The 27903-nt window shown below is 41.7% G+C and overlaps 1 protein-coding gene and 1 long non-coding RNA gene across 5 annotated transcripts in view; one reads left to right on the plus strand and one right to left on the minus strand.

The window, feature by feature from the left end:
- Nucleotides 1-1497, minus strand: part of RALGAPA2 (Ral GTPase activating protein catalytic subunit alpha 2) — a 197857-nt gene extending 196360 nt beyond the window's left edge. For 2 of the 4 annotated variants that reach the window (XM_068940778.1, XM_068940776.1), the window contains exons 1-2: nt 1026-1497; nt 757-897 (exon numbers count right to left, since the gene is read on the minus strand). In XM_068940778.1, the coding sequence (XP_068796879.1) occupies nt 757-862 (106 nt within the window). In that variant the 5' untranslated portion in view covers nt 863-897; nt 1026-1497. Of the gene's footprint in view, nt 1-756 lie in introns of all 4 variants that reach the window. The other 2 variants (XM_068940780.1, XM_068940777.1) reach the window with 1 other exon arrangement.
- A 788-nt stretch (nt 1498-2285) lies between these two features.
- The window catches only part of LOC138066912 (uncharacterized), a 40097-nt gene continuing 14479 nt past the window's right edge, over nt 2286-27903 (plus strand). Inside the window, exons 1-2 of the long non-coding RNA XR_011140606.1 lie at nt 2286-2421; nt 11627-11729. This is a non-coding gene — a long non-coding RNA (uncharacterized lncRNA). The remainder of the gene's footprint in view (nt 2422-11626; nt 11730-27903) is intronic.

Consider the following 27903-nt stretch of genomic DNA (forward strand, 5'->3'; position numbering starts at 1 on the left):
AAAGTTCCTTCTGGTTCTTCCTCTCCTTTTGGTTCCTCACCCTTCCCAGCCTTAGTTTGACTTCTTTGTTATGCAATGGATAATGGATAAGAGATAGGAGATTTGAAAACTATGAGAAGCTCATAACAGAAATGGGGAGGGGGAGGTTGTATTTTACATACCCTTGAACTGCTCAGTCACTCTGAAGAGATAGCCACCCAGTTTATACACATAAGCATCAGACACAGTTTGCAAGTGAATTCCTTCGTTTTGAAGGGATACGATCACCTTCCTAGAGCACTTGCTTTTACTGCCCTGGTCTCTCGCTTTACACTTAAGCCAGTAAGCTGTACAGCAGAGCAGCAATACTGTCATCACACAGGTAGACAACGCCTGACACAATGGAGCGCCGACCCTGACTACGAGATTTAGACGCCTCTACAAGGGAGACAGGCAAACAATGAAGCACATTCAGTAAGGGGAACCCCCCCCCCCCCTGCTCAGACTCTTGTCCTCACAACCCGAGAGCCGCAGCCTCTGGGATTCATGGATTTTAACCGCGCACCCATTCATTGAGCAGCAGGAAGTGGTGGCACCTTTCGCTCCCATCAGCTCGGGCCTGCTCCGAGGACCCCACCGAGCGGCGGAGCGCGCAGCCCCACGGCGGCCACAAGGAGCGACGGCCCCGGCGGCCGGTGAGCCGCTGAGGCTCCCCTCCTCCCGCCCGGCCCCTGCCCCGAGGCTGCCGCCACCCGCTCCCGGCCCCCACCGACTCACCCAGGAGCGCCCTGAGGTGCTTGAGGCGGGTCAGCACGTCCTTCTTCGGGTCCAGCGCTTTCTGTGTAGATTTCTTGACATCTGCATGGCTCTTTCTGGAGAACATGCCGGGGGGGGGGGGGGGGGACGGCGCACAGAAACCTGACGGGAGGGGAGGAAGGTCAGGAAGGGGGAGACGGTCCGGTCAAAGCGATCCCTTGTGACCAGCAAAGGAGACGGAAAAGGACCCGCCTGGTGAGCGGGGTGGGGAGAGGGGGAACCCTCCCCACCTGTGAGGAGAGGAGAGGGCAGGCAGAGGCAGACGCCTCGCTCGCAGGGAGAGGCGACCCGACGGCTCCCCCCCTGCCCTGACTGCTGGGCGAGAGGAGGGAAGAGGAGCTCCTCGGCTGCGCCCGTTGTTTGTGCGCGGAGGGGAAGGCAGGAAGGAAGGGGGCAGAGAGCCTCCTGGCCCTGCGAGGGAGGAGGAGACCTGCCGGCTGCGGGGGGCAGGTGCCTGAGGAGAGGAGGGGGGGGGACGAGGGACGAGCAGACAGCCCGGGCCCGGCTGCCGCGAGGGTCGCCGCCGGCAGAGGTCTGTGCCGAGCCTGCGGGGCCGGGGAGGGCTCCCGAGCTGTCCTCCCTCCTGCCCGCCCGCCCGCCCGTCCCCAGCGCCGCTCTGCCTCCACAGGGTGGGCGTGTAAACACTCCAGCGACCGGCCCCGCCGCCCAGGCGGTTTAACCGCCTCCCGCCCGGGTCGCCGCACTGCGCAGCCGCCGCCGCAGCCGGCCCCGGCCCCGCCCGCGCGCCCCCGCTGCCCCGCGCGCCGCCTCGGCGAGCGCGGCGCGGAGCTGCCGCCACCGCCTCGCGCGCAGACCGGCGTCCGCCCTCCCCCGCTGCCTGGAAAACCTACAGCCCCCAGGGTGCAGCGCGCGCCTCCCTCCCCCTCCCCCGCTGCCCGGCGCGGGGCCTGTCGGGACTTGTAGGCGCTGGGGCCCGCCCGGGGCGACATGGGATGGTGGCACCCGCAGGGGCGCTGCCATCCTCAGGGAGCGCCATGGAGATCGTTCTCTGTCCCAGAGTCGCCCTTACATAGCCCCCGTCCGCGTCACTCTGCCCCAGGGCCCAGAAAAGTCCAGAAAGTGGCATCGGCAGGGCCCGCGCCGTCGCGTGGCACTGCCATGCCGGTGGGCGCCCATGCCGCGGGCGGCTGCCGGCCGTGCGGCTGGCCTTTGGCTGCCCGTGTAAGACCCGCGTTTGTTTTCTCTCTGAGCGCTGAACCCACGACCCTCCAGATTTAAAAAGAGCGGTTGCTATTTGAGACTGCGTGCCTCGTCCCTTAGTGCAGAGGCCGAGGGAGGCTCGCGATGCCCTCGCCCGCCGGCCTGCCCCGGCGAGGACGAGCGTGGAGGCCGCCGGGCAGGCACCGGCGAGTGCCACCTGCATCCTGCTGCACCACCCCTTCTCCTCACCTTTCATCTTCTCATGCAGATGCTTTCTCTCCCTTCTCTGTCCTAACCCCTGGCACACAAGTTCCTCTAAGTAAGCCTCACGTTTTCTCACAAAAACTGCACTCACAATACCTGCCTATTCACATTTTCTTTCTTTCCAGGTACATCGGGTGTTTTTCAAAATCCACCTTTGAGTCAGGGTTTTTGGATGGCACTAGCAACTGGCAAGATTTCAAGGTAAGCGTAGCTGGGTTGGGGAGTTATGTTAAAAACGGAGGAAGTAAAACGTCCTTGTTTCAGTGTTGGGAGTGCAACACACCATTTGGAATTTGCACGTAAGTTCACTAAATCTTGTTTATTGGAAAAATCATCATTGTAGTTAAGCAACGAAAGCAGGTTTTGCCCCAGTATTACAGCCCCAAAGGGTTTCGTTTAAAGGTCCCAAGATCCTTTCAGGATAAAGTAAATTTTAATAAATACCAAGGCAGGATGAGATCCTACAAAAGAAAACCATGTGTTCACACAAAGACATTTTACTTACATTTTTTAGTTTTTAAAGAAATTTATTTTTAAATTAATTATTATATGTAGATTCTTTAACAGTGAATCACTGTAAAAAAAAATAAAATGTCTGTCACAAAAACTACTATTGCCAGGACTGAAAAATATATTAGTACCACATGTCACTTCCTGTGGGTCCACTCTGGGATCATTTCTTCCATTAAGGTCTGAGGTCCCCAAAGCAACAGCTCCGCAGTCATTTGGGCAAGGCATAAACATGTCCTGCTAATGATAGGACAAACCCAGCTTCTCCATTGTATGAGAACCACAATTAATATGTCTACATAGCGAACGAGATCAAGGAACTGATCCATATGCAAATTAGCCTGGCAAAATAAACAGATAAATAAGCAAGCAGCTTGGGTTTATGACGGGTTAAACTTGATTATGGAAACATGGCATGACATGTAACTTCTTGTTGCGGCGACTTCAGCAGTAAAGCTGGCTTACGATGTTTGTGTCCCCAGCAGCCTGTTTCTATCCCTGTGCCACAGTCCATAGCACATCAGTGATCTCTGCTGCAAGGAGAGGGAGCAGTGATGGAGGAGAGGAGGAGTTTCCCAAGCTAGCTGTTCTCAACAAAGCCAGTGCCTTTTGAAAGGTAGACAAGGAAGTTACACCCATTTAAATTCCATCTATTTTCAAACTAGTTTTAAGAGGCTGATTACATTTTAGCTTAATTCAATCCCTCGTCCATTTAAAACTGAAATAAAGCTAGTTTACTGTTACCCTGGGCCCCATAGAGCTGGATGGAAAAGCTCTGAAGGATTTTTTTATTTGAAATATGTCCTTTCATCACAATCAAGCCAGTTTGGAACAGTTTGATGTCATTCAGATTCCTTTGGAGAACAGTAAGGGTTTGTGCCTTGCCAAGAAGAATTAGGAACCTGCCTGATTTCTTGCCAGTTTCCTTGCCTTACTCTGAAGCAGGTTGTCTTGTGGGCTGGCTCAGAATCAAGGACCCTAAGGCTCTATTCCCGTTTTCAGATATTTTCAAAATCTGCGTGGTTTATTCCAAATAAGATCAATAATCAAATGCCACTGTATTGTCCATGAAACAGAATTCTCAGTCTAGGTTTATTGCATTACTTTATTTAAAATTATTTTTATTCAGTTAATCCGATGTAACTTTCTTTTGAAAACATGGCTTCCCAGCCATGGCACCACTGACTTTGGAGAGGGCAGGAACGTGGTTGTAGACTGTATTCATGAGTGCCGCTGCTTACGGTGTATATCTCCCGGATCACGTGCTATGGATGTCACCATGGCATGGCACAACCTTTCCCCGCTTTGTAGCACAGCTGCATTCTTGCTCTGGAAGGCTGCAAGCAATGACTGGCCTTGACAATGAAAACTGAGAGCAGACCTTTTCGATAGACCATCTTTTGTGAATTCCAGTGTATCTGATTGGTTAGATTTAGTCTCTGTTCTGAACTGTATTGAAATTATTACGTTTCTAGCACAGAAAAAAAAAATCTTTTTTTTTTTAACTTTGTAGTGTGTCTTGTATTATTACCCTATAGTGTCACCAAACCTTGTGATATTCCTGCTACTCTTAAGGATCCAGTTCCTGGAGTCACAGGAATAGGAATAGTACTGACACTCAGCTTTTTTTGAGTGAAACCTTAATCCTTCGTGTTATACAGAGAAGTTTGAAAGCATGACCTCAGAATCAGAACATGAGAATTTATTATCTTCTAATAGTCTATTGCTTTAGAGCCTGCTTAAGGTTTACAGTAGTTCATATTTCGTATTCTCCTCATACTATTGCTATACTGTGTTTCATTCTGGGAAAAGTTATAAATTTTGAATCATTGCCTAAAATTATTTGTCATTTGTTGCAAATTGAGTATCTGAAGCTTCCTGAGAAGAGTAAATTAGGTCGTTCCAGGTTTTCCCTTTCACTACCACAAATCAATACATGCAGTTAGCTAGGAAAGCACATGGCTAAAATCTTGGCTTGCACGCCAAGATTTTTTCTTTTTTTTCTTTTCTTTTGTTTTATTTTAATTGAATTAGAAAAATAGCAACTTTCAGTCTGTCTCTTCTGGTAATTTCTGATCTTTCCATTTTCCTTTTTCTACTTTGTTAAGAAAAATCACTGCTGTTGAAGGTAAAGCAGTTGTGACTATTTAGCTATTCTAATGTCTAATAATTTTCATGATAAGCAACTGAGGATTTTAGCTTAGTTAGCTTAGCACCTAACTGTGTAGCTTTAGGCATTCACTTTTTTAAACTTTGCCAGAAACTTTTCTCTTGAAAAGCTCCATAGACTGTAGATTGCATGACTTGAATTACAGAGCTCTAGGAGGGCAGTGCTTTCTCTCCCTATTGGAACCTGGAAAATGTAGTCACGTGAAGCACTCAGTGATTCAGCATAGTGTAACATTTGCATAATTAGAGTGTTTTTAAGATTATATGTGCTCTAAATACTGAATTAAGGTTAGTTGAGCTCACTTCTTAGACATCAGTGAATTGAAGAGATGAAAATGTGCCTCAGTGACTGTATGTAGATGGTAGGACAGTTAATTCTCTGTTATACGCTATTACAGACTTTGGTAAGGAAATTCATATTTGGAGGTTGGAGGGCTGACACTGGTGAGTAAACATATTTGTAATACCCTGCTGCAAGCAGCCAGTGAAGATTTGAAAACCACCTATTTGTTTTCAGCAGTATCGAAAAGCCTAGTGAAGGGTTTGAGGACAAAATTCAACCCTGCTGCAATTCCAGTTAAAATATTAATATGCTTCTGCTTAAATGAGGACCAGATCTGATCTTTGTATTGATAGTGGCTCTTCTGAAATAAGAAATAAAAGGACGGCTAAGGGGACAAACCATAGACATAATTCACTGATTTCCTATGAACAGAGGTTTTGGCCCACTTGACTATGAGGCTAAAACCTTTAAAGCTGCCAGAAATTAAGACACTTCCACACGGGGCGAAGACAGACTCTTCTTAGAAGCTCCGTCTTTTAGTTTTCAGAGTGCACATCACTTAGAATTACATAATATTATAAAAAGTTTTTAAATATGGGATTATTCTAAAATCATTCAGATGATTTTTTTCCCCATTTACTTTTAATATATCTGTTCGTTAATTGAAACATCACAGTACAGGCCCTCCCAAAACTTACTGATAAACCTTAAATGTTCTAACTTGCATTTTCTTCTGCATGTTGTGCCATACAGCACATGGGCAAAGATGTACATGATGCCTATAAACACATCATCATGTATTGGCTAATCTTCATGGTGTAAAATTCCTTTGTCTTTTACTAAGAACAAGCAGTCAGTAAAACAAAGAGATGAAAACCCATTTAACAATTTCTCTTCTGAATTTTAGGCAACCAAATACATCCAAATGAATTTATACATTTAAAAACTCGAAATTACATGCAACTCAGCTTTAACCTATTACAAATATTTTGATTAGTTGAAACAAAATGTAACTTTTTAAATGATTCACTTATGAAATGATATAGCAAAATACGAAACAGAAATCTCTGTAAACTTGTAGCAATGATTTCAGCTTGTGTAGGGGAGCTGCGCTTGCAAAGTGCTATGACTTGTGTTTTCTAACAATGTAAGAGTTGCAATTTCCCAGAAGATCTGATGATGCATTTCCGAAAGTTGATGCTTAAGGCAGAATAATTTCCTGAAAAAGATTTGGTCATTCTGCTTTCAGGATCTGAAGTAAAAACTAAGGAAGCAGACATCTAAAGAAGCAAACAAAGAGACAAAGCAGTAATCAGTTATCACAGAATTAAGACTGTAAATGTATGATATGCTAAGTGAGCTGAACTTACCAACATAAATGCAATAGTGATGTGAATGGATTAAACATGCACTTAGATAAACCACTGTTTTGTTTAATTAACTATCCCTTTTCAGCTGTGTGTGCATTTAGACAATATGGTGGGCAGCCCTCCCTCTCTTACAGTCTCCAGTGAAGTAAGACCAGCGTGATATCAATAACGGGGAAATTTTGGGGAAGTTTCAGCATAATCAAGACTCTACAAACAAATGAGAAAATAACAACCTTGAAAATAATGTCATGACTGTGTCCATCCTTAACGTTTAAATTTTTCCTCTGACCATTTTAACCCATCTGACCTGGAGGAAGGGACAGAGTGCACCCTCAGCAAGTTTGCTGATGATACTAAACTGGGAGCGGTGGCTGATACACCAGAGGGCTGTGCTGCCATTCAGAGGGAGCCCAACAGGCTGGAGGGATGGACAGAGAGAAACCTTCTGAAGTTCAACAAAGGCAAGTGCAGGGTCCTGCACTAGGGGCTGACCTGCTGGAAGGCAGCTCTGTGGAGAAGGACCTGGGAGTCCTGGTGGATGACAAGTTGACCATGAGCCAGCAAGGTGCCCCTGTGGCCAAGAAGGCCAATGGTATCCCATGGGCTGCATTAGGAAGAGTGTTGCCAGCAGGTGGAGGGAGGTGATCCTCCTCCTCTACTCCGCCCAGGTAGGGCCGCAGCTGGAGTACTGTGTCCCGTTCCAGGCTCCCAGATTACAAGAGAGACATGAAGCTCCTGGAGCGAGTCCAGCGAAGGGCTACTAAGACGATGAAGGGAGTGGAGCATCTCTCATGAGCAGAGGCTGAGAGAGCTGGGCCTGTTCAGTCTGGAGAAGAGAAGACTGAGGGAGGATCTTATCAATGCATACAAATATCTGAAGGGAGGGTGTCGAGAGGATGGGGCCAGACTCTTCTTGGTGGTGCCCAGGGACAGGATGAGAGGCAACGGGCACGAACTGAGACACAGGAAGCTCTGACTGAACATGAGGAAAACCTTATTTACTGAGAGGATGACTGAGCCCTGGAACAGGTTGGCCAGAGAGGTGGTGGAGTCTCCGTCCTTGGAGATACTCAAAACCCATCTGGACAGAGTCTTAGGCGACCTGCACTAGGTGACGTTGCTTGAGCAGGGAGGTTGGACAAGATGATCTCCAGAGGTCCCTTCCAACCTTGGCCATTCTGTGAGTCTGTGATTCTGTGAAGAGGATCTGCACACAGAAGTCAAAATAGTACAATTTTCCTTTCCATTGTATTACAGGGAGCAAAGACATGTCAGGTACATTAAATAAGGACTTTCTGTGAGAGGAGGAAAGCCTGCCTAATAGTCATAGCCCATCTCAGCTGTACGCATTCTCATTGTTGGAGCGAGGTATTTGAGATAGGTACAATTTTAGGCACAAGTTGCATGTAAGCAACACAGGTAAGGGACAGCAAATTTCCCATTTAAAATAGAATAGACTGAGTAATTAATATTCATTTATGGTAACAGATAGCATGCTATGCATAAATTATATTTCACTAGTCATCCATTTTGTTCTTCCCCTTTTGGAAGTAGTGTGGTGCTTTTGGATAGTAACAGGGATCACACCGGCAGTGACTGCCGAGCACCCTTTAGGCTGCCCTCCACGGCGGGTACCTTGCCCCTTCTTTTTCCTGCAGCTGGTATGTGAAATTGGTGCTCCTGTGTGTCTCCATTTGCTCTCTCAGCTTTAAAACATTTGAAGGGATGTACTAGAGGAGGGAGTAGAAGCAAAACACACGGTATTTATCATGGTTTTTATGCTTACTTCGGGACTCACTGCTGACTTAGTGTGGACTGCCCACTGAAGGGAGCGATGGTATACACACCAGGAACAGCGGCAGGACATGTCCCTTACTAGTTTTGTGTTGGAGCAAGTTGCCTAGATACAGAAGGCATCCTCCCATATGAAGGGGAGGATGCTGAGTAGCGCTGCCCCAGGAGAGTTTTGCCTTGGAAAGGAAGAAGGCTTCCTGAAATTCCTGGACAATAAAAGCTACAGATCCACTACTACACCCTTCTGAGGAGGGCAGTGTTTTCCCACACCCCATGCATCTGCTTCCTTTTGCTTTTTCCCAATGTCACATGTGCCCAAGGCCTGAGCAAAATCTGAAGGACAAAGGAAAAACTCTGTAAGATCTCGAGCCCAAATAAACCTGCATGCCTGCCTGGGGACACCTCTCACGCTCAGGCCTTTGCCTGTTTGTTTACTGTGATTGAGCTGGTAGCGTGGCTGTCTATTAAAGCCGCCACATACTTCAAATTATAAGACTATAACATTTGCCTACAACTTGCCAAACTTCTGCTCCTTGGGATCAAATTTTCAAAGGCGAGTGCCTTCCCTTTAGTTATTGTTATTCAGCCATTTCAGATGATGAGGCCATAGGAAAATGGATTCTTTGGCTTTTGATGAAGATTAGAACTGCTCAAGTGCCAGCTGGTTTTGGTGCAGGAAGATGACATTTGTGAGGAAGCGTGCTCTGTGTGGATGGGATGTGACTTTCGCTAAACACATAAAATTTCCGAAGCATGGTTATGTGATTAGTCTTAAAAAAAAAAAAACTCAGTTAACGCATAGTCACTAAGGACTTTGATTTTAACAGATAGTATCTCTAAAGTTTCTATTTTTGTTGTGTGTCTTTTCAAGTCTCCTTTCCTCTGTATTTTCTATGTTACTTTTTCTCCAGGTTTCTCTCTCCTTCCTTCATGAACATTTTTTCTAGTGTTTCACCCACGAAGGAGCTGAGTGCCCGTAAGAGCAGAAGAGGGGAACTTGAGCAGGGCCTGTACCTTTTCAAATGTAACCAGTGGCTCCAGCAAACTGCTGCTGGACCCAGCTTTGGGTCCAGCAATTGACCCAAAAAGCAAAAAGCTTTGATCCATTCCTTATTCCTTTCTTTTTTCTTGTTTTTTTCTTGTTGATTGCAATTTCAATTTCAAACTATTTTAGTATAGCAAACAATGGAAACTGAACCTTCCTTTTGTTCTCTCTTCTGCCAGGTATGCACCTGACTAGTACATTATGAGTAGCCCTACCTATTCTGCTCTGTGAATCTTATGAGAGAACAGGGAAAAATTTACAGGTAGCATATTTTATAATGCCTTTGGATACCACTTTATGGCAGTAGACACTGGCATGTTTTTGTCTCGTGGAAGGCATCAGCTTGCTATTTCATATATGTGTTATGTATTCAACTTGACACACAGAAGTCTAACCCAAGACCTGAGCATATAAGCACATATACCAAATAGTCCTTATTCAATTTCTAATTTTTTTGCTGATATATTATGTGAGATCCTAGCTGTCCTGAGCCCCAGTCAGCTAAGGACTGAAGAATAGCTATGATGTGTCTTAGTGGTTATCACAGTCTTGAAGACATACATTTTTCTAAATTTCATTTCAGAAACATCATACACATCACATTTTAATAGTCAACGAACAATGACTTACCATACTGATTAGCAAAATTTACGCAATAGACTCATAGTCAAATTAAAAAAATGATGTGCCTGATTTGGTTTAATCTTTTGACTTCAGCGGAATAACACCAGCAGTAGTTAGCCTAGGTTGTGATCTATACTGTTAATAAATTAGGCCTACTTAGTCACAGTGCACTGGAATCTGTTTCCTGTTTTCTCACCTGATGTAAGTACAGGTGTGTGATGGTAAGAAATTGGTGTGTGATGGTAAGAAATTGTGCTTCTTTTTTCACTCTTTATTGAAATATAAAACACGCAGCTGAACCTGTAAGTACCGCCTCCTGAATTTCACTTGACTTGATGAACAGGCAAGGTTACTTTTCTGTTAAGTCTGAAATTTTAATGGCAGAGATTAAATTACGGAACTTCTCTGCTTACTTGTGTCAATATAACACTTTATAATGATCCTGGAAAAAAAGGGTAGCGGAAAAGTAAATAAAATAAGAAACTTGCCTCCTAAATGAAGTACAGGTGAGATAATAATTTTGTTAGCATACAATGCCATTAGTGATTGTTTGTCCTTCAGACCAAATGCTTCAAATGACATTTAGAAAATACGATATGGCAGCAGTATTTTAGAATTATTTTTTCCTTTCTAAATTAGAAGTTTTTACTGAACTACATTTTATTCTGTGGTTTCTTTACGTGTTCTTTAGTTTTAAGAATGTGTGTGTTTATATTCTTCAAATGTAAGGGAAGTCTTAAGATTAGTATAATTTTAATTTATTTCCTTCAAAAAACCCTTTACATTACCAGAGCAGGGGCTAGCATATGAAAATGAGTTGCGTTCAAGCGTCTGTATACAGTATAAACACTGAATCTTCTGATATGTGTCTGATCTAATGACCAAAAGGGAAGATGCTCATTTTATTTTGTCCATGGCCTTCATTGTTCATCTTTAACATGTGTGTTTCCAAGAACCTGAGGCAGCCAGTTTACAGAGACTTCTCTAAAGTTGTCCATAATGTGCAGTGCTCCTTAGTAATCCGTGTAAGAGATGTCTGACAAAATAGCAAAGAAGAGGTCAGGGGGTGGGGCAGGTGACACTGAAGAATAGGATCTGTGCTGGAAAAACGGTGTTGATACCTGTTAACTAGAAGGATACATTCAGAAAAAATCAGAAATTGAAAAGCTAGCTGTTGCCTTTGTTGATTTTAAGAATTTTTTTCTTCTTGGATGAGCTGATGTGGGAGTACAGGTTTCGTTTTTGCAGACTGCTGAATATCCTTAGTCTGGCTGACCTCTGTGGAGGCACAGTAGCTTCCTATTCTTGTGTGTGAATCAATGTTCACTGATGTTTCCTGACTTAGGTACAGCGTGTCGTTGCTTGGCAGAAATTTGTTACTGGGCCAAAGTGCTTAGTGTGGAAATCAGACTCCAGTATTTTAGTTATGATATGGCTAAGCTTGCGTAAAAGATTTTTCCAGCTGGCTCTGTGTTTGATGGATTTATTTTCCTATCAGCGTTCCTACAGGGTATACATACATGGATCCTCGTAACAACATACTGCTTTAGACTCAAAACCACACAGTTAGTATTTAATTACTAATGCAAGCCTAACTTTTCCTGGGTACAGATCCTGTGAACTGATTTCCATGGATCAACATGTGCAGAGTTTCACTGAGTCTGTCAAAGCAGAGGAGCTTCATCCATTTGCATTAACTGAGGATCTCCCCCAGGTATTTTCATTTGGCAGCAAAAGGGTTTCTTATTGTCTCTTTCCCTTCTTTGTACATGAATTAATTAGTGACAACAGATGCCACCTATGTCCTAATCGGCTAGATGTCCAAAGGAAGTTGGGAGATGATAACTTGTAACTAATGCCACAGCTTGCCTTTGTGGCTCAAGTAGAAAGAAGAGCTGTTCTAAGAGGCGTGGTGTCTGCAGAGCACTACTAGTGAAAAAATGTACTGACTTCTAGAATGAGTACACTGCAGCCTTAAGATTTCTCAGAAAACATTTATTTAATATGAGTTACTTATTTACTTTTTATTTCATATGAGTTGAATGTTTTCTTTGGGAAATCCGACTGGGATCCTTAGGCCTTCTTCAGTATATGAAAGTTCTTCTTCCTCAAGGAGATATAATTCTGTTTTAAGCTGAAACTGGACTACGCTGCAATATGCAGATCTAAGTTAACATATGGATGGAGAATTAGTCATCATCTCCTAGAGCTTGGCAACAGTCAGGTGTGGACTCCGGTGGGGGTTATCTGTGGACCAAGGGATTGCTCATTATGAGACGGGCTAACCTGGTATACCCAGCCAGATTCTTAAACCCTGGGACAATAGCTATCAAAACAATTTTTACTAAGCCTTATTACTCTGGCTATAAAATAGTGCCTGAAAATTTTCAGTCATGGGATCAGTATGAGTTACCCGTTATGTCCAATCATTTGCAAAATAAGGGGAGGAATCAAACGCCAGGTGCAGTTATTTGAGAATAAAGTTCTGTAAATTTCTCTTCGAGATATAGCTAGAGCGTAAGGTAAGCCTCAACACAGTACAAAAGAGATACAGAGTTTAGAAACTGGCACAGCAATTGGAAGGTTTGAGGCCTGGTGGAAAAGATAGAAAGATCCAGCCCTGGTCCTATTTTGAGCATTCCTTCCTGTAGGCTATAGTATTACAAATGGCAGCACTGAAATGAATTGTGTGAACCAAGCATAAAGCTAGAAAAAGGAGAGAGCCCAAGCAGTACTTATGAACTGGATATTCAAAAGGTCTTAACCTTCAAAAGCTGGCAGTAAAAACAAATGAAGCTCCTGGGTGCTAAGCTATTCAGAAAAAAAAAGGAAAAAAACAGATGTAGAACTGGAACTGTTTGAAAAATGTTCCCTGTTCCTGCTTGGGAAGTTCTGACTTTTTATGGAAGGAGAGAATAGTAAAAAAAAAAAAAAAACTTTAAGATGGAAGAGAGTCAGAACTGGAGGTAAGGATTAATGAGGATTGTTTCATCGAGAGTCAAACTTTAGAAAGTTTGAAAAAAATTCTGAAATTCATCAGAAATGACCCCCTGCCCCAGCACTATTCTAATCAAAAGCTCTATTTGTATTCTAACAAGAGTTTTGATGGAAAATTTCTAATCATTGCGGTGTATCAGGCATCAAAATGTCATTGGTGTAGTAAAAATAAGAGTTGGAAAAAAAACAGCTGTCAGAAAAAAAAAAGACATCAGATTTCTTCCTGCTAGAATTTCCAACTGTGTATAAAAGGAAAGACAGTAATTTATGTCTATGAACCCCAAAGTATCCCAAATAGAAGGAATATGGATTCGATGTCTCTTGGTACCTTCCAAGAGGAATAGGAATTGAGAATTAGAAAATTTCTCGGAGGAAAAATATCTACACACTACAGAGAGATCGAACTATGCTTGCAAAAGATTGAACTGCATCAAGAGGTTTATGGCAAGTTGTGAAAGCCCATAACCTATTGACCTTACAAAGATCTTTCCATAAGGAGGTGTTACAGCTTAACTTGAAACCGGGATGAAAAAGCAGAGGTGGCTTACACCATAAAAGCAGGAAAATAACTACTTTACTTCCGTGGCATGGTATAGAGATAAAGTGCTGCTTGTCTCAACTGCACTAAATCCGAGATAAGTGTTGTTTACTTCACCCCTCTCCAAGATGAAAGGTCACTTCTAGTTCTCCTTAGAGCTCTAGCAATTTCCTCCTGGCAGTTTATTCACCCCTGCCCTCCAGGAATCAGCTGAGGTTCCTCAGCACTCTCTGCCAAGAGCACGTGCTCATCTATTTTGGCTGGTTAGCAATATCTTGCCTTTTCTGGGACATGTATTAACTCTCTCTCTGCCAGCCTCAGGCTTTAATAGGTTTACTAATACAGTTCCAAAGACAAAAGCAAGTTAAGAGAGAAATTAAACTCAAAGTCTCTATAAATGCATGTTGCCACCAAAGCAGTGGGATACTGCTGATGCTGTTGATCGACTTCAGCTGGAATCATGCAGAGTGTTTTAATTATGGGCATTTGTATATATCCTGGTAACACAGTGGGTGAAAATGAAAGAGAAACACAAAATAGCCATGTCAGCATAACTGAGGAACTTTTAGGAATCTTTCAGGACTTTTGATTTATAAACTCACCTGTGATACAGACTATTTTCTTGGTCTTGGGAAAACCCACCTCTGCTTTCATTTTCAAAAACAGTTAAGTGTTTACTGGGAACTTCAATGGGAGTTGTATGCGCTCAGCAACTCTAAAAAATCAGAATTTTGTTCACTCCACCTCCTTTAGCCTCCCTTCCTGACGGGGCGATCACACATGTACTGTTGCAGTCCTGGGGGAGCGTCCCTTCAGGACATCCATCAGCCTGCTCTGTCTGGGGCTCATAGCATGATACTTTGCTCCCTTTATCTTCTCTTGAGCTGGTACGTGCTGTCCTTTTTTCTGGTGTACGTCACAGGCGCTAGGGTGCTGTCCCCAGAGGAACAGTCTCTTTTGCTGCAGGAGGTGTAGCCTGGTGAGTATTGGTTTGGAAGGAGCAAGGTTGCAGGACTTGTTCTGGATTCTCTGCAATTCGTCGTTCCCTTTCCAGCTTCACTTTCCCTCATGTCTTACCAGTTTTGCATGCCCATTCATAGCCCAAAAAAGTCAAGAGCCTTCCTTGCCAACCTCTTGTTGGTATTGGCTAAAGTATATGTCCAAAAAAACATGTGAAAGAAACTGCACCACAGTGCTCTGTGCCCTGGGCTTGCTTCTGTCCACTTGTTTTCTCCCGTTAACGGATTGAGTTCTTCTAGATAACATCGTTACATTCTTTCCAGGTTCTGCTCTCTCTAGTACCCCTGTTTAGACCTATTAATTCCTATTCTTGTTTTGTTGCTCCATTAGCAAGATAGATCAGGTATGCCTTGATTCAGTTAGCACAGTTAAGTGCATGTAATTTGGGGTGGTCTCAAGCCTATATGCATAATGTCCATGTCAGCAAAAATAGGACCTCACAGCTCAGCTCTCCGTAGTCTTGTGGGCAGCCTTCAGCTTCAGAAACCCTGCAGTTTCAGTATACACTTTTTTAAAGACAGAACCTTGTAGCACTGTGGTCTGTGGCATTTTGGGACACATAGCTTGATGGAAGTAGATACAGATTTTGCAGAGAATCAAACAATCGCTCTTTACTTACGAGCACAAGAAAAACACACATTTAGGTAAAGTAGTAAGACAGCAGGTAAAACAATAAAGAGTTCTTCCAGCAGCAGTGGATATCCTCTAGGCTTAGCTTAGAGTTGCCTAAGGATTCAAGATACTGTCTCCAAAACGTAACTTCTTTATATCCTCCCTTTTTTCTCAGCAGCTCCTAGAAGTACAGTACGACCCAAGCATGCTCTCTCTCTCCCTCCCTTTCTTTTCCTATTCCTGGATGAATGTCTTTTATCCTTATGAATTCCCACATGAGCCTCTTGGCTGGGTTTTTATGGAACAATGCTAATATTTTACATGTTTGTGGAATTTCTACTCTCTAAATCCTGTGTTCTCTCAATAGGGAAACTGGAGAAAAATGGTTTAATCTTTAATGTGACCATCCCCATGTAAGAGGGTGCTCCCTTTTGATTTGAAGCCATCAAGGTGTAATGAATCAACCCTCTTTCTCAGGGCTCTGTCACATATCTCTCAGGCTAGTGATAACAGAGGGTCATCAAAGCTTTTGTTTTCTCTGGCTAATGAGATATGTGACATAGCCCTCACAATAGATGCTGGGACTATACACGCACAAAGGCATACAGTGGTTCAGCAGTTTCATTAAAAAAATCATTTAAAACTTTACAGAATTTTTAAGCTGTGCACAACCAGTCTCCACAGATCACCAGACCTGCTGGAGGAAAGGACATTCATGAAGATAAGGTTTTTAAAAGAAAAAAAAATACTTCAAAGTTTTTGGACGTTAAAATGAATGGATATTAAGAAGGAATGAAAAAACCAAGCATGATAAAGGAGAGAACTCTGAGTTCTGATGAAGCTGTCCAGTTGTCTGCTGTTTGTAATGATGGACTCAGGGAGGAAGGTGAAGGCGGTTGTGATATTTGAATGAGGGAAGGAGTTTCAGAGTCATATGGTAGCCATTGTTTCATGTCATTTGGACCATAAAGACGCTACTGTCTGATAAGAATGAGAGTTGCAAGAGGTTGCTGTTCCAACCTTCTCTCTCTTTCTCTCATATTGTTTTTAATTTCTCTTAGTGAATCCATTTTTTGGAATGGAACCAGAGCTAAGCTCTGGAAAAAAAGAGAGAAAAACACAAAAATGTTGGAAAAGGAGGAACTGTAAAGCAGAAAACAGGAGATCAGAAGAGATATCACGGCTCAAGTTGCTAGGAAAACCTGAAAAGGCTAGTCTGTCTTGAATTTTGTGTTAGTGTTTCTATAATGTTTCTGACCTGTGTGATCAGTGGTAGTCCATGAACAGTCTAGACCAGCGGGCAGGGTAGTAGTAGATGGTGAAGGCTGTCCCCTGTACGGGAAAGGTATAAGCAATTGTGTGTGCCTGTTGTGAAGTGATTTGCTGCCAAAAGAGTTTGCAGTGCTTTATAGTCTCTGATAAATGGGTACACATGGAGATGTTCTTTGGATCCTAAGCCTAAATATCATACTGAACAGTTGCTTGCCATTGCACAAGACTGGACTTGAGTACCCTGTGTCCAGGCCTGAGTTTCTATGGCTCCGGTATTTTTGTGACACTCTGTTCCTGTTTCCCCAAATGCAGCTCTTTAACTGTACCTGCAATGTGGGGCATTTATTTATGACACCAATTCAGTAGAAGCTGTTTTAAGGACTTGTGCAAAGAATTGAGTACATATTTGCTTGTTTAAATTTCCCCTTTTAAGTGCAATACGAAAGCCCACTTTGGGACAGGATACTTTTATATAAAGTCAGAGCAACATTAGACAAACACTTTTCTTCATCCTCAGAGAAGGTGGAACTGCCTCCTTCATCCTGCCCTTTCACTTACTGGAACCAGCGCAATCACCATCTCCCTGAAATCTGCTCTTTGATATCAGGCTTATGTCAATATATTTTTCAGTTAAGAAATAAATAGTGATCTTTCTTTAATGAATGCAGTTTATATGTGATGGTTATTTTCCTAAAAACATTTTTAATCTTCTCTTTGAACAGTTTCAAAAGCCCTTTCTTTATCCAGAGTTGAAGTTGAGATATGATGCTTGAACACTTGTCATGGTGACACTTCTCCTTAGACTGTAATTCTCCACCAGGTATACACTGATAAGCATTAGAGTTTGAGGCGAGTTGTTTCCGCAAATTAAGAACCAATACTAACAAATGACATCCCTATTACATTTAGGTATGGGAGAGCTAGTTTTGTTGACACAAAAAATGTCATGTGAAGTTCTTCCTACCCCTAAAAGTCCCCCAATTTGTCTAATGTTTGTTCCTATGCCATAGATCTATGATATTTTTCTGGAAAATTTTGTATCAGTGGGGAGCAGGAGGCTACCTTCAGATGGTTTGTGCTCTCACTTACTGAAAGGTAATGTTGGAAAATATAGAACTTCCTAAATAGTTTGAATGTGGTTGGTAGCTCAAATTAACCCTTTTTTTTCCCCCTTGGGAATAGAAGTTGTCTTGGAAATTCCTTATAGGCTGTGAAGAGGCAAGTACAATATGCCAGTAAAATGGTTTTAAATAACAGTGAGATGCTGTCATTGCAGAAATAATTCTGGTCATAAGAAATGATGGACACAAAGACAAGAAATGCAGATCATTTTTGATTGGTACAAGTTACATATGAAGTATTGTCCCAGATGAAATAAGGATCTTTTCTCTTGTTCTCTGCTCAGCTCTACTTTCTCTGTTTTCGTTGTTATATTGCCATATATTTAACCTAAAATGGTTTTTTTCACTCAGCAGTCAATTCATGTTCATGAATTGGGTGTTCATATTTTCATTTTCTCTCACCGTGCTTTTGCTGTTTATCATTCTAAGAAAAAATAAATAAGGAGTGAAGGAAACAGTTGACTAGGATAATCCTTAAGCCAAGCTTTGTTAACGTAAAGAATGACCACACAGATTGTCTTAACCCTGAGTGCAATGTAAACCAACAAAATAGGGTTTACAAAATGGCAGTACAGTTTGTTAAATTTTCCTTTTGAAGGTAAGATCTCAAGTTCTCTTATGTAGGGAAGAGAAAAAAACAAACTACAAAATAAAACCAAAGCACACAAAGCCAGCACCGATCACTGGCATTACATGGATTCTTCCTTTTCTTTTTTGCAAGTAAATTGCTGTAGAAAGCAGTGCAGTAATTATAGCCTTCAGAAATGCCTGAAGTTCCCTTCTATAGACAAGCATGACAAAAAATAATAAAAAAATTTTTTACTAACACAGCTGGTGTTCAGATGAAATTATGTGGCTAGCTTTGAAACGATATTAAAAGAGAAATTTTAATTAACCTGTACCACTGAGTCAGAAGATAATATCTGATGCATATAACAGGCGTACAGAGAGAGTATGATAAAATAATTATTTGCAATTAGATATATGCATTACAGACGATGTTGTAATTAAAATGTACTTAATGTCACAGGAGGTCCTTTATTATCAAAATAATTTGTAGAAGAACTTTGGAAACAATGTGATTATTATCCATAGCTCTGAAAAATATCGCAACATTTCCCAAGGGCCCAAAGTATTTTCTATAACACTTTCTGGTTTTCGAACAGATATCGATAAGCTGAAAAGCTGGACTCCTGTTTTTTAGTACCTAATCCATTTTTTATTGGAGTGTGTTTAAGTCACTCATTTATTGGCGCTCTTTTTTCATGATGCCCTGCAATCTGACAGATAGACACTAATATCCATGTGCTATACTAATTGGAACAGGGTGCACCTTAAAATGTAAGTGATTTTCTATATAAATCAAAAGAAAGCAGAGATACCATGGATGGCTATGCCATTCTTTCCACTGTGAAAATAAATCTCTTTTTTTGTTGTTTTCCTTTATTTGCGTAGTAGTCATGTGATTAGAGAAGCAGTCTGGGGCTAGATTAATCCCTGCCATTATCACAGGTTTCCTGTAAGGACCTAGCTGAATAACCTTACCTTGCTCCTCTATTCTGGGAGTGAACCTGTTTGCACAGTCCTTTTCTGATGGGTCTGTTGTGATACATAACTGAAGATCGTGAGCATATTGGGCGGTCACTAGATACCTCCAAGACTGTTAATATTGGGTCTGTGTACCCAGAAGTTACCAAACACCACAAATTTGGCTCAGACAAGGCTTATGTATGCAGCCACATTTCTGTGGAATTAGCCAGAGCACGTGATTCACGGTATTTGCTGGTGTTACGCTGTTATGCTTGCCTTATATTGCCTTGATTTGGCATAAGGGTGGAGTTCTACAGAGAGACAATGCCAGGTCTTTCTTAAAGGCTGCCTGGTACCAAAATGTGTACTGTAGACACAAAGCTAGCCCATTAATTTTGGTATTTTTGTTTACTTCTTTTTTTGTTGTATAGCGCAAGCTCATGGGTGTTTTTTGTCAAGTGGCGTGATGTTTTTCATCCACGGGCCCTGTATTTACCGTGTTCTCAAACCCCAGCCCAAGATTAAAAAAAAAGTGCAATTCTTGGGAAACTTTCTAGGTATATCAGCACATCCATGAATGACTACAAGCCATGGAAAAATGCTGCCGTAGCTCCATCCTCTTCTGAAAAGCCATTCTTATTGGTTGAAAAAGGTCGGATGTTCTCTGTACATTAATACTTCATTTGATGTCATTTATAAAGTGCTGCACATTTGCACTACACATCATTATACAGGGGGTGAAACCTTGGCCTTATGGAAGGCAACAAGAGTTTTATTATTTTTTCAGTTACGGAACAGGTTTTTTACCAGTTTTGCACAGATCTTGGCGGCACTGCCAAGTTCATAGAACCCTATTTGTGACCTATCTTTGAACTGTTTCTTAAAAGCACCAGATGCAAAATGGCTTAAGTTTCTCCTGAGGCACGCGCACCTCCAGGAAGAGAGGTCAAACTAGGGAGAAATGTCACATGGGACACAAACACCTCAGGAATGGAAGCTTTCCAGGCTGAAGGAGGGCATCAGTGCAGCAGCAGTGAACACTAATTCCCAGGGTCCCATCACTAGACCCTGTTATTTTCTGAGTCATGCATGTTAGCTCTTCGGCTATAATTGAACTGCATCTTTGGGACTCCTTTTATCAATGGCATGAGACATCTTGCTAATGACCCTTTCATTTTTGCTGTATGCTTTTTTATCTAGTAGTTTCCCCCTCTTGCAAGCAGAGTGTAAGCAGTGAAAGAAACCCTACTACTAGTCACTAGTACCACTTGTAAGTACTACTTCAGGCAGAGTTTACAAAGCTCTCTATTACCCTTTTTGCATCCCCTGAAACAATGGGATTTTTGCCAGTGACAATGCTGGGGGCATTTGTGCCAGGGAGAAAGCTTTTCAAAATTCTTCTAGTCACCCTTTAAGAAAGAGAATAAAGTGTTCTGAAACAATAGCTGAATTTGTGAAATATTTTGTGAACTTAAATTTGGTTTCCAAAAGAAATAAGAATTAATAAAATATAGCAATATGTTTCCAACAAGAGGAGACCAAAAATACATTTCTTCACTTTATCCTTATTTTCTACTTTCTTTTCCTTGTGACCACAACTGTCTTCTCTCCTATGTTTTGTTTCTTTTGTTCGTCTTTATAAATTATATTCCAGTTCTCAGCATGTACCCAGAGGTCCCATTAACATCAGGGAATGTCTTGCCTGCGTTAGAAAAAGAAGATCGGTCCTTAATATTCTGGTAACAGTCTCATTATTTTTTTCAGCACCCATCTATTTAATTTTCTTTTCCTTTCAAGATTTTTTTCCAGCTTTTTATTTTGTTCTAGCTTTAACATACTCCTTTTTTCCCTCCCTTCCCTTTATGGAAAATCCATTTAAATTTTGGAACACTTTATCGTGCCAAAGCATCTCAGGGTCTTTTGCAATAATGTTGAATGATAAAACTTACAGAGGCTGATTCTTGTCTCTACTAAGACTGTTCTGTGACACTCGAGCCATAAAAAGAGGTCAGAACCATGCATAAATTATACTTTCTTGAAGGGCTCTTTTTTACTTTTATGTGTCTTGAAGAATTAATAGAGTGAAAATCAGGCTCCACTACTTCTTCAGGATGAAGGAATAGTTCTGCTGCTCCACCAATTATTGAAAGCAAGCATCCTGCTTTGATGCCAGACGAGCAAAGGTGGCCACAGGCCATAACTTTTGCAGGCAGTTCATGATCCTATAGTTGAGCAACCAGAAAAGTAATATATTTTGACAATGAAGATACAAAGAACTCTGTCTCTTCTTTATGGTCATCACTAGAGAGAGCAGTCATCAACTTAAAACACAGTTTTGTGCTCTTTGGGATGAAGATAAGCAGAATCTAGTAAATGTGGAAGAATTACTCAGTTATCAGGGGTGAGGGACATCTCAGTTTCTGAGAGCTGTGTTTACAAAATCAAAGAGGCTGCTTCAGCCATAGGAACGTAAATGTAGTTATTTGCATTAGCCTCGACAAAAGACTTGTTGAACCCTAAGGGAACCACAGCACAACATGAGCATCGCTCCCATGGCTGAGGAAATGGATGTGGTTGGTATGTCATTAAGTAATCTGTCAGAGCTTTTATTTTCCAGTCAGAGAAAAAACGGTATCAATCTACCTCTAAATAGCAAATGGTTTTGACTTTGTGGTGTAGACTATTTGACAGTTTACAATCAGAAAGCAAAATCTCATTTTGTGCAGGTGATGTCAAAACATTTCATTCTGAGAAGATGTAAAGGTCTCATGCAATCATCTTGCATAATGCTGTTTAGATTTCTATGCTGCATTCACATACTCATTTTAATATTAGTCTTGCTGACGCTTGGAAGTTTTTTGAGACTTCATATCCCCAGTGGCACAGAGAAGTCCACCTCAACCAGTTCAACCTCTGCACTATTCAATCAACCAGCATCTCTTTGGGTTACATCATGGTAGCAGCTCTCTCAATGGGGAGGGAAAAGTGCTTTTTCTACCTCATTTGCAGCAACATGCACGCTGGTGCCAGTGGTGCAGCTAAACACAGCTGTAGCATACCCTTAACCCCTCAGGTGCAGCTGTGCAGCAATTTAAGATAATCTAAACTGGTACTGCAGCGACTCGTTGTCACTCCTGCTCTTGTGCCATTGTTTGATGGGCCACTTAATGGAGCTGGTCCAGCTGGAAACTCACCTTCTGGAAAAGAGGATTCATTTTTGGGAACAGCTGGGCAGCCACACAGTGAGGCCAAGCACCTCACCAATCCGTTTAGAAATAATCTGTCCCTTTCCCCCCGCCACCCTCCTCCTAATTGGATCACCCCAAGGTCACACACAGCTCACAGCACAGTCTAACAAGTTTTTGCATGGATATATAGAACAGGGTAGAGATGTGCAACCAGGGTACAGGGGAGGCTGGGATCACCCCATCAGTGCCTTAGATAGTTTTGAAATGATCGTGAAACCTCACCTTAGAAAAGTTCCTGTTTGGCTATCTGAGAAATATCTGGAGAAATAAACCCCCAAGTGCTTTGATCATCCTTCCTGTTAAACATTACCAAGGAGGACTGAAAACTTGCAAAACCTCATGCTCAGTTGACAGAGTGTGCTGATTGCATTGCGACGGTGGTTGGACCACATACTAACTTCAGTACCATCAGTTTTAGCTGACCGAGTTAGTCCTTTTTAGCTCATCCATGTAGATATGACATAATACAGAGTTGCCAAGATCAATTCTAGATGCCAGGTGCTCACCCTGAGGCCTGATCTTGTTGGTGCTAATGAAGATTTTGGCTAATCTCTACATCTGATTAACATTTTCCTGTTCAGAACCACTGCACTGTAATTGTTGAGCATTTTTGCTATTTCTTAGGCAGCTTTTTCTCATTGCCATTTCAGGATTTGTGCCTGTGTACTTGTAAAATTCCTCTTGAGTCTGTGGACTGAATAAAAAGAGAAGAATCCAGCCTCATTACAGAGTGTGTATTATCTTAGTGTCACATCTTTCTGGGAAGGATAGACTGTAGCAATCAACCATGATGAAGTCAATGTTTCTTTGTGGAAATATGGATTTCTTCAAATCATAAATAATAAGTAAAATTGCTTCAAAATACCTAAAACTGAAGGAATTGCTCAAGGGGAAAACAAAACCCCTAGTATATAATCTGCTGCTTCTTTATCTCCCCCCGGCTTCTCCACTTTCCAGTTTTCAAAAGAACAAAGAGAATGTGCCAAAGCTGCTTTGGGATTTCAATGCAAAATAATGAGAATTCATTGCTAATTAGGGCTCCAATTAAAAAAAAAGAACTTTGCAGGGGCACTGTTAATGAACTTGTAAATTACAGCTGCAGACCTGCATCACTATAAACATTATCGTTGTTTGATTCAATTTGTATATGTAAAAGTGGTAGGAAAAGCCGCTGGCATATATGTGTGGATGGCAATAATCACTTGGCCTCTTTACAGGAGTCTAACAATCCCTGCTGTTACTAGCTGTATAGTCTGCTTTTTGGGTCACTTTTCAGACAAGAGTGGCATATCAATGATCATGGCATAGATTGCAAAAGTATATACAAAAAGCTTAGTAATTTTAACAGCTAGTCTTTCAGTGTGTGCTAGCTTTCCTGCCCACGGGGGTAACTGAAGCAAGATTTGTTGCAGTGTTTGTACTCTGCATAGATAACACCTTTTCCTGTAGAAGGGGAAATTATTCCATATAAGAAAGTAGTCTTGCACTCATCTTGGTGAATCTCACACCGTGTACTCATGCCAGCTTGTTCACTGAGGGTAATCATTCCCTGGCAAATAGAGACGATAAGCTTAGTTAGAATAAAGAGAAAAAAGCAAGCATGGTAGAGCGGGGAGAAGGAAAGGGGGAATATCTAACGCAGAGCAAGGCATTGCCATACGTTGCTGCTGGCGGAGGTCCCTGTGCACCACTGTTCCCATCTCATGAGCTTTACCCTTCCCTCCAGCCTCTCACCGTCTTTACTCAGACGGGCTGCTGAAAAAGAAGTGCAGGGCTAGCTGTCATCGCCAAGTCTCTTTATGGATTAGCTATGTGCTCTCAGCTTACAGAGCCATCTATGAGAACAGTGGAAGTGGTAAATGGCAGTGGTGAATAAGGGGCAATTGCATCTGGGGGCAATTATTAGACACTAAGCTGAAATTCTGAGCTAGGATGGCATTCATCTCACAAAATATTTGGCTTTGGAAAACCTTCATAAACTACACAAAAAGAATGGTAGTTTATCATATATTTTCAATTGGTCTTGACTCAGAAACCTTTTTATTTTTTCATATAATGCAGTGTGTTAAGAGTGAAAGATAATCAAAGGTACTGCAAGGTAAATGCTGGCGTGCAGCTGTGTGTTTGCTCATGACAGCAAACAGCCAAGTAGTGTAAATCTACATGTTTATGCACTCGGAAGAGGCATTTAATTAGAATAAATGGCTACCACAACCCTCCTTCGCCTTTACCCAGACCGCAGCTGTTAGCTACATGAGTACTTTGTGGTTTTCGGCAGACATGGGCTCTGTATGATGTACTCTAGCTCATGCATGGGGGAAGAGGCAGCCGATGTAGAAGTGAGTGAAAACATAAATGTGTTAGGGGAAAAAATCACTGTCTTTTTGACCAGCTGCTGATTCAAGTGCAAAAAAAAAAAAAAAAAGGGAGAGCCAAATTCAGCCATGGTATAAGTAAGTCCATCACCTACAACAGTGGCTAGTGCCTGCACACTGAACCTAGGTGTTTCACACTGCAGACGAGTGACCTAGCTACACTAATGCAGCTGCAAGTGTCTGTGCAACAAAGCCCTACTTGCATACTTTTTCCTCATTCTCAGCTTGCCAGCATTTGTCAGAAGGCACATCCACAGGGTATTTGATGCCAGCACTGTTTTCTCCTGTCCATTGCAGGAGAACTTTTCTCCCTGGAGAACTGTGGGAAACCACTGGGGGATGGACTGACCAGCAGTTGATCTGAAATCTGATCAGAGGCTTTTTGGCTATAGGTGGCAAAACATGGATAAAATTCACATTGATTGTAAAGTGCAGATATACCTGTTGTCTCAGGGAGGCGCTTGGAGCAATTTAGATTTCTGTAGTCAGCTGCCAAGTGAAGGGCATTTTACAATCAACTAGCAATGTAAACTCTGACACAGTATACAGGAAGCTGGTGGATGCCTAAAATATCTGCTAGCATATTCATAGAAAATCATAAAGCCACAGGTGACAATTTGAAAAGCCTTAAGTTTATTCATTTTTTAACTCAAATATTTTAGAGCCGGTGGCACAGGTGTCATTACTGATATGACATATAGTCTATGTTGCCATTTGTGACATCTCTGAGAAAGTTCAGCCAATTTTTATAGAAAGACAAATTATTGCAATATTTCCATAAGTATTAGAAACAGATTTGGCAAATTGTGTGTAATCACATTTACTAAACTTCAGGCATCTCTTGTTTTGAGAAACAAAACACCATTCAGATTGCAGGAAACAATCTGAATAGGCAATACTGCTGATAGGCAATAAAAGGTGTGCTGTTGTAGCTAAAATCTTCCCATTTTGGTTAGATCTTTTTTTTTTTAAAAAAAAAGGTATACTTTTTACAATGTCCAATTTAATATCAGATACTGAATACTTTCTTTCTGTCTTTAATCTTTATTCTTCTTGGCTATCATGGTGCTTTGCAAAAAAAGTAATACTGAAATATCTTTTTTTCTACAGATCATGGCTTTCAAATTAGGTTTAATATAAGAAGTGAAGACAATAAATTAAATTGGATGATGAGAAAGGGTAATGACAAATCGAAAGTGTTTGTTACAAATCACAGAATAGCTGAGGTTGGAAGGGACCTCTGGAGATCATCTGGGCTCAACCGCCCCTGCTCAAGCAGGATCAGCTGGAGCAGGTTGCCCAGGACTGTGCCCTGTTGGGTTTTGAGTATCTCCAAGGAAGGAGGCTCCACAACCTCTCTGAGCAATCTGTTCCAGTGTTTGACCACCTTCATGGTAAAAAAATTTTTTTCTTACGCTTAAATGGAATTTCTTATATTTCAATTTGTGCCCGCTGCCTCTTGTCCTTTCACTGGATACTACTGAGAAGGGTGGCTCCATCTTCCTTACTCCCTTCCAAAATAAATGGCTACTCACTTTAAACTGATATCTGAGTTTCCTGGTGTGATATCGTGAAGTGGGTTATGCATTTTTGCCTTTTAGTCCACATATTTCTGTTTGCATTTCTCCAATTAATTATGCTACAGAGCAGAATTCTGCTACAGAAAAAGTGCAGTGAGAGTCCAGTATGGCTTTGGGCGTAGTTTTTTTAAGATATGATCTGGACTAATTTCACACAGTACAGCAGATTATTTAAATGATTTGGAACAGTGTTTAATTTTAAGTGATTGCAGGATATGACAGCTTGCACTATCCCCTTGGAATTAGTTAAGCTCTTAAATTTAAACAGATCTTATTATCAGATGAGACGAAAATAAGAAATCGAAAACATTTTACCAGATAAAATGGCAATACTTTGTAGTTTCAGCCTTGCTGCTGTTGGTTAGACTTTATTATGCTCCTAAACAATAATTACTAAGAGTTAAAGAAAAAGGTGCTATATGATAAATACTAAACTCTGATTTGAAGATCTAAATAACTAGCCTAATTTTAAAAAGTTCTAACCTCCTAAAAGTTACCATTCCCCTCAGAGACAGAAAGAAGCTGTTCAGTACTTTTAAGAAATCAGGTCTAAATCCTAATGCTGAGTTTGGACTTTGGAATCTGGCGAGAGACTATACGTTACTTAAAAAGTTGGCCAAAGTCAATTATAGAATATTCCCCTCCGATGGTGTCTGGGCCTCTGAAACGCCTTCACAGCGTGGGCTTGGGTGGTATGCCCCTCACCCTTTGTTTATGGCCAGGAATGCAGGGATGTGATGAATCCTAAAGTAAAGATGAATTAATAGTGGGCAGCAGCTGAGGCAAAAAGTCAAATGTCATTCTGTGATGTATTAACGCGAGTGTCGTGTACATGATATGACAGGTAATTATTCTGCTCTATTTGCTGTGAGTGAGGTCTTTCACTGAAGAAAGACACTGAAGAAGAAGGTCCATTTGGGGCAATGCAGTTTAAGAAAGATATAACTGAACTGGAGAGCAAAGAGTACAGCTGCCCAGAAAACAGAGAGGTCTGAGAAAAGGATGAGGAAAGGAAGTATGCAGAACAATATGTTTCTAGGTTTCAATGACACAGGACAAGCAGCAATCTGCTTACTTTTTCAGGTTAATAGATTTAGTTTAAATATTAGGGAAAAACTTCAAGGGTATTAATAAGCACCAGATCAGACTACCTAGGCAAGTTATGTAATTTTTATCATTGGGTTTTTTTAAGTGTTAAATGCGTACAAGTTAAGGAAAGACTTGTGAGGGTTAGTCTAGGCCTGCTAGATGCTACTTCGCAAAGCAAGGACTTCTTACAGTTTTTCCTAGCCCTGCATTCTTATCATTTACGTAGTCACTGTATATAAATCACTGATCATGTTTTTTGTCTCTCTTCAGTCACGCACTATTTCTTAGTGCAAATGGAGACTATTTCTGTATAAAACGGAAAGAAAAACATGGTTATTCAGTAGGAAAAAGCTTCTAAAGCAATGTCTAGTGGATATGCATTGCCAAGATTGCAGAGTGCAATAAAATATTGTCTGCTGAGAAAAGATTTTAGAGCCATTAAAAAGCCTTTTGATTATGGACTTCATTTACTATGACACTGGCATAAATCAGAAGTAATTCTACTG

The sequence above is a fragment of the Struthio camelus genome, chromosome 3 (genome assembly GCF_040807025.1).
Source record: "Struthio camelus isolate bStrCam1 chromosome 3, bStrCam1.hap1, whole genome shotgun sequence".
NCBI lineage: Eukaryota > Metazoa > Chordata > Aves > Struthioniformes > Struthionidae > Struthio > Struthio camelus.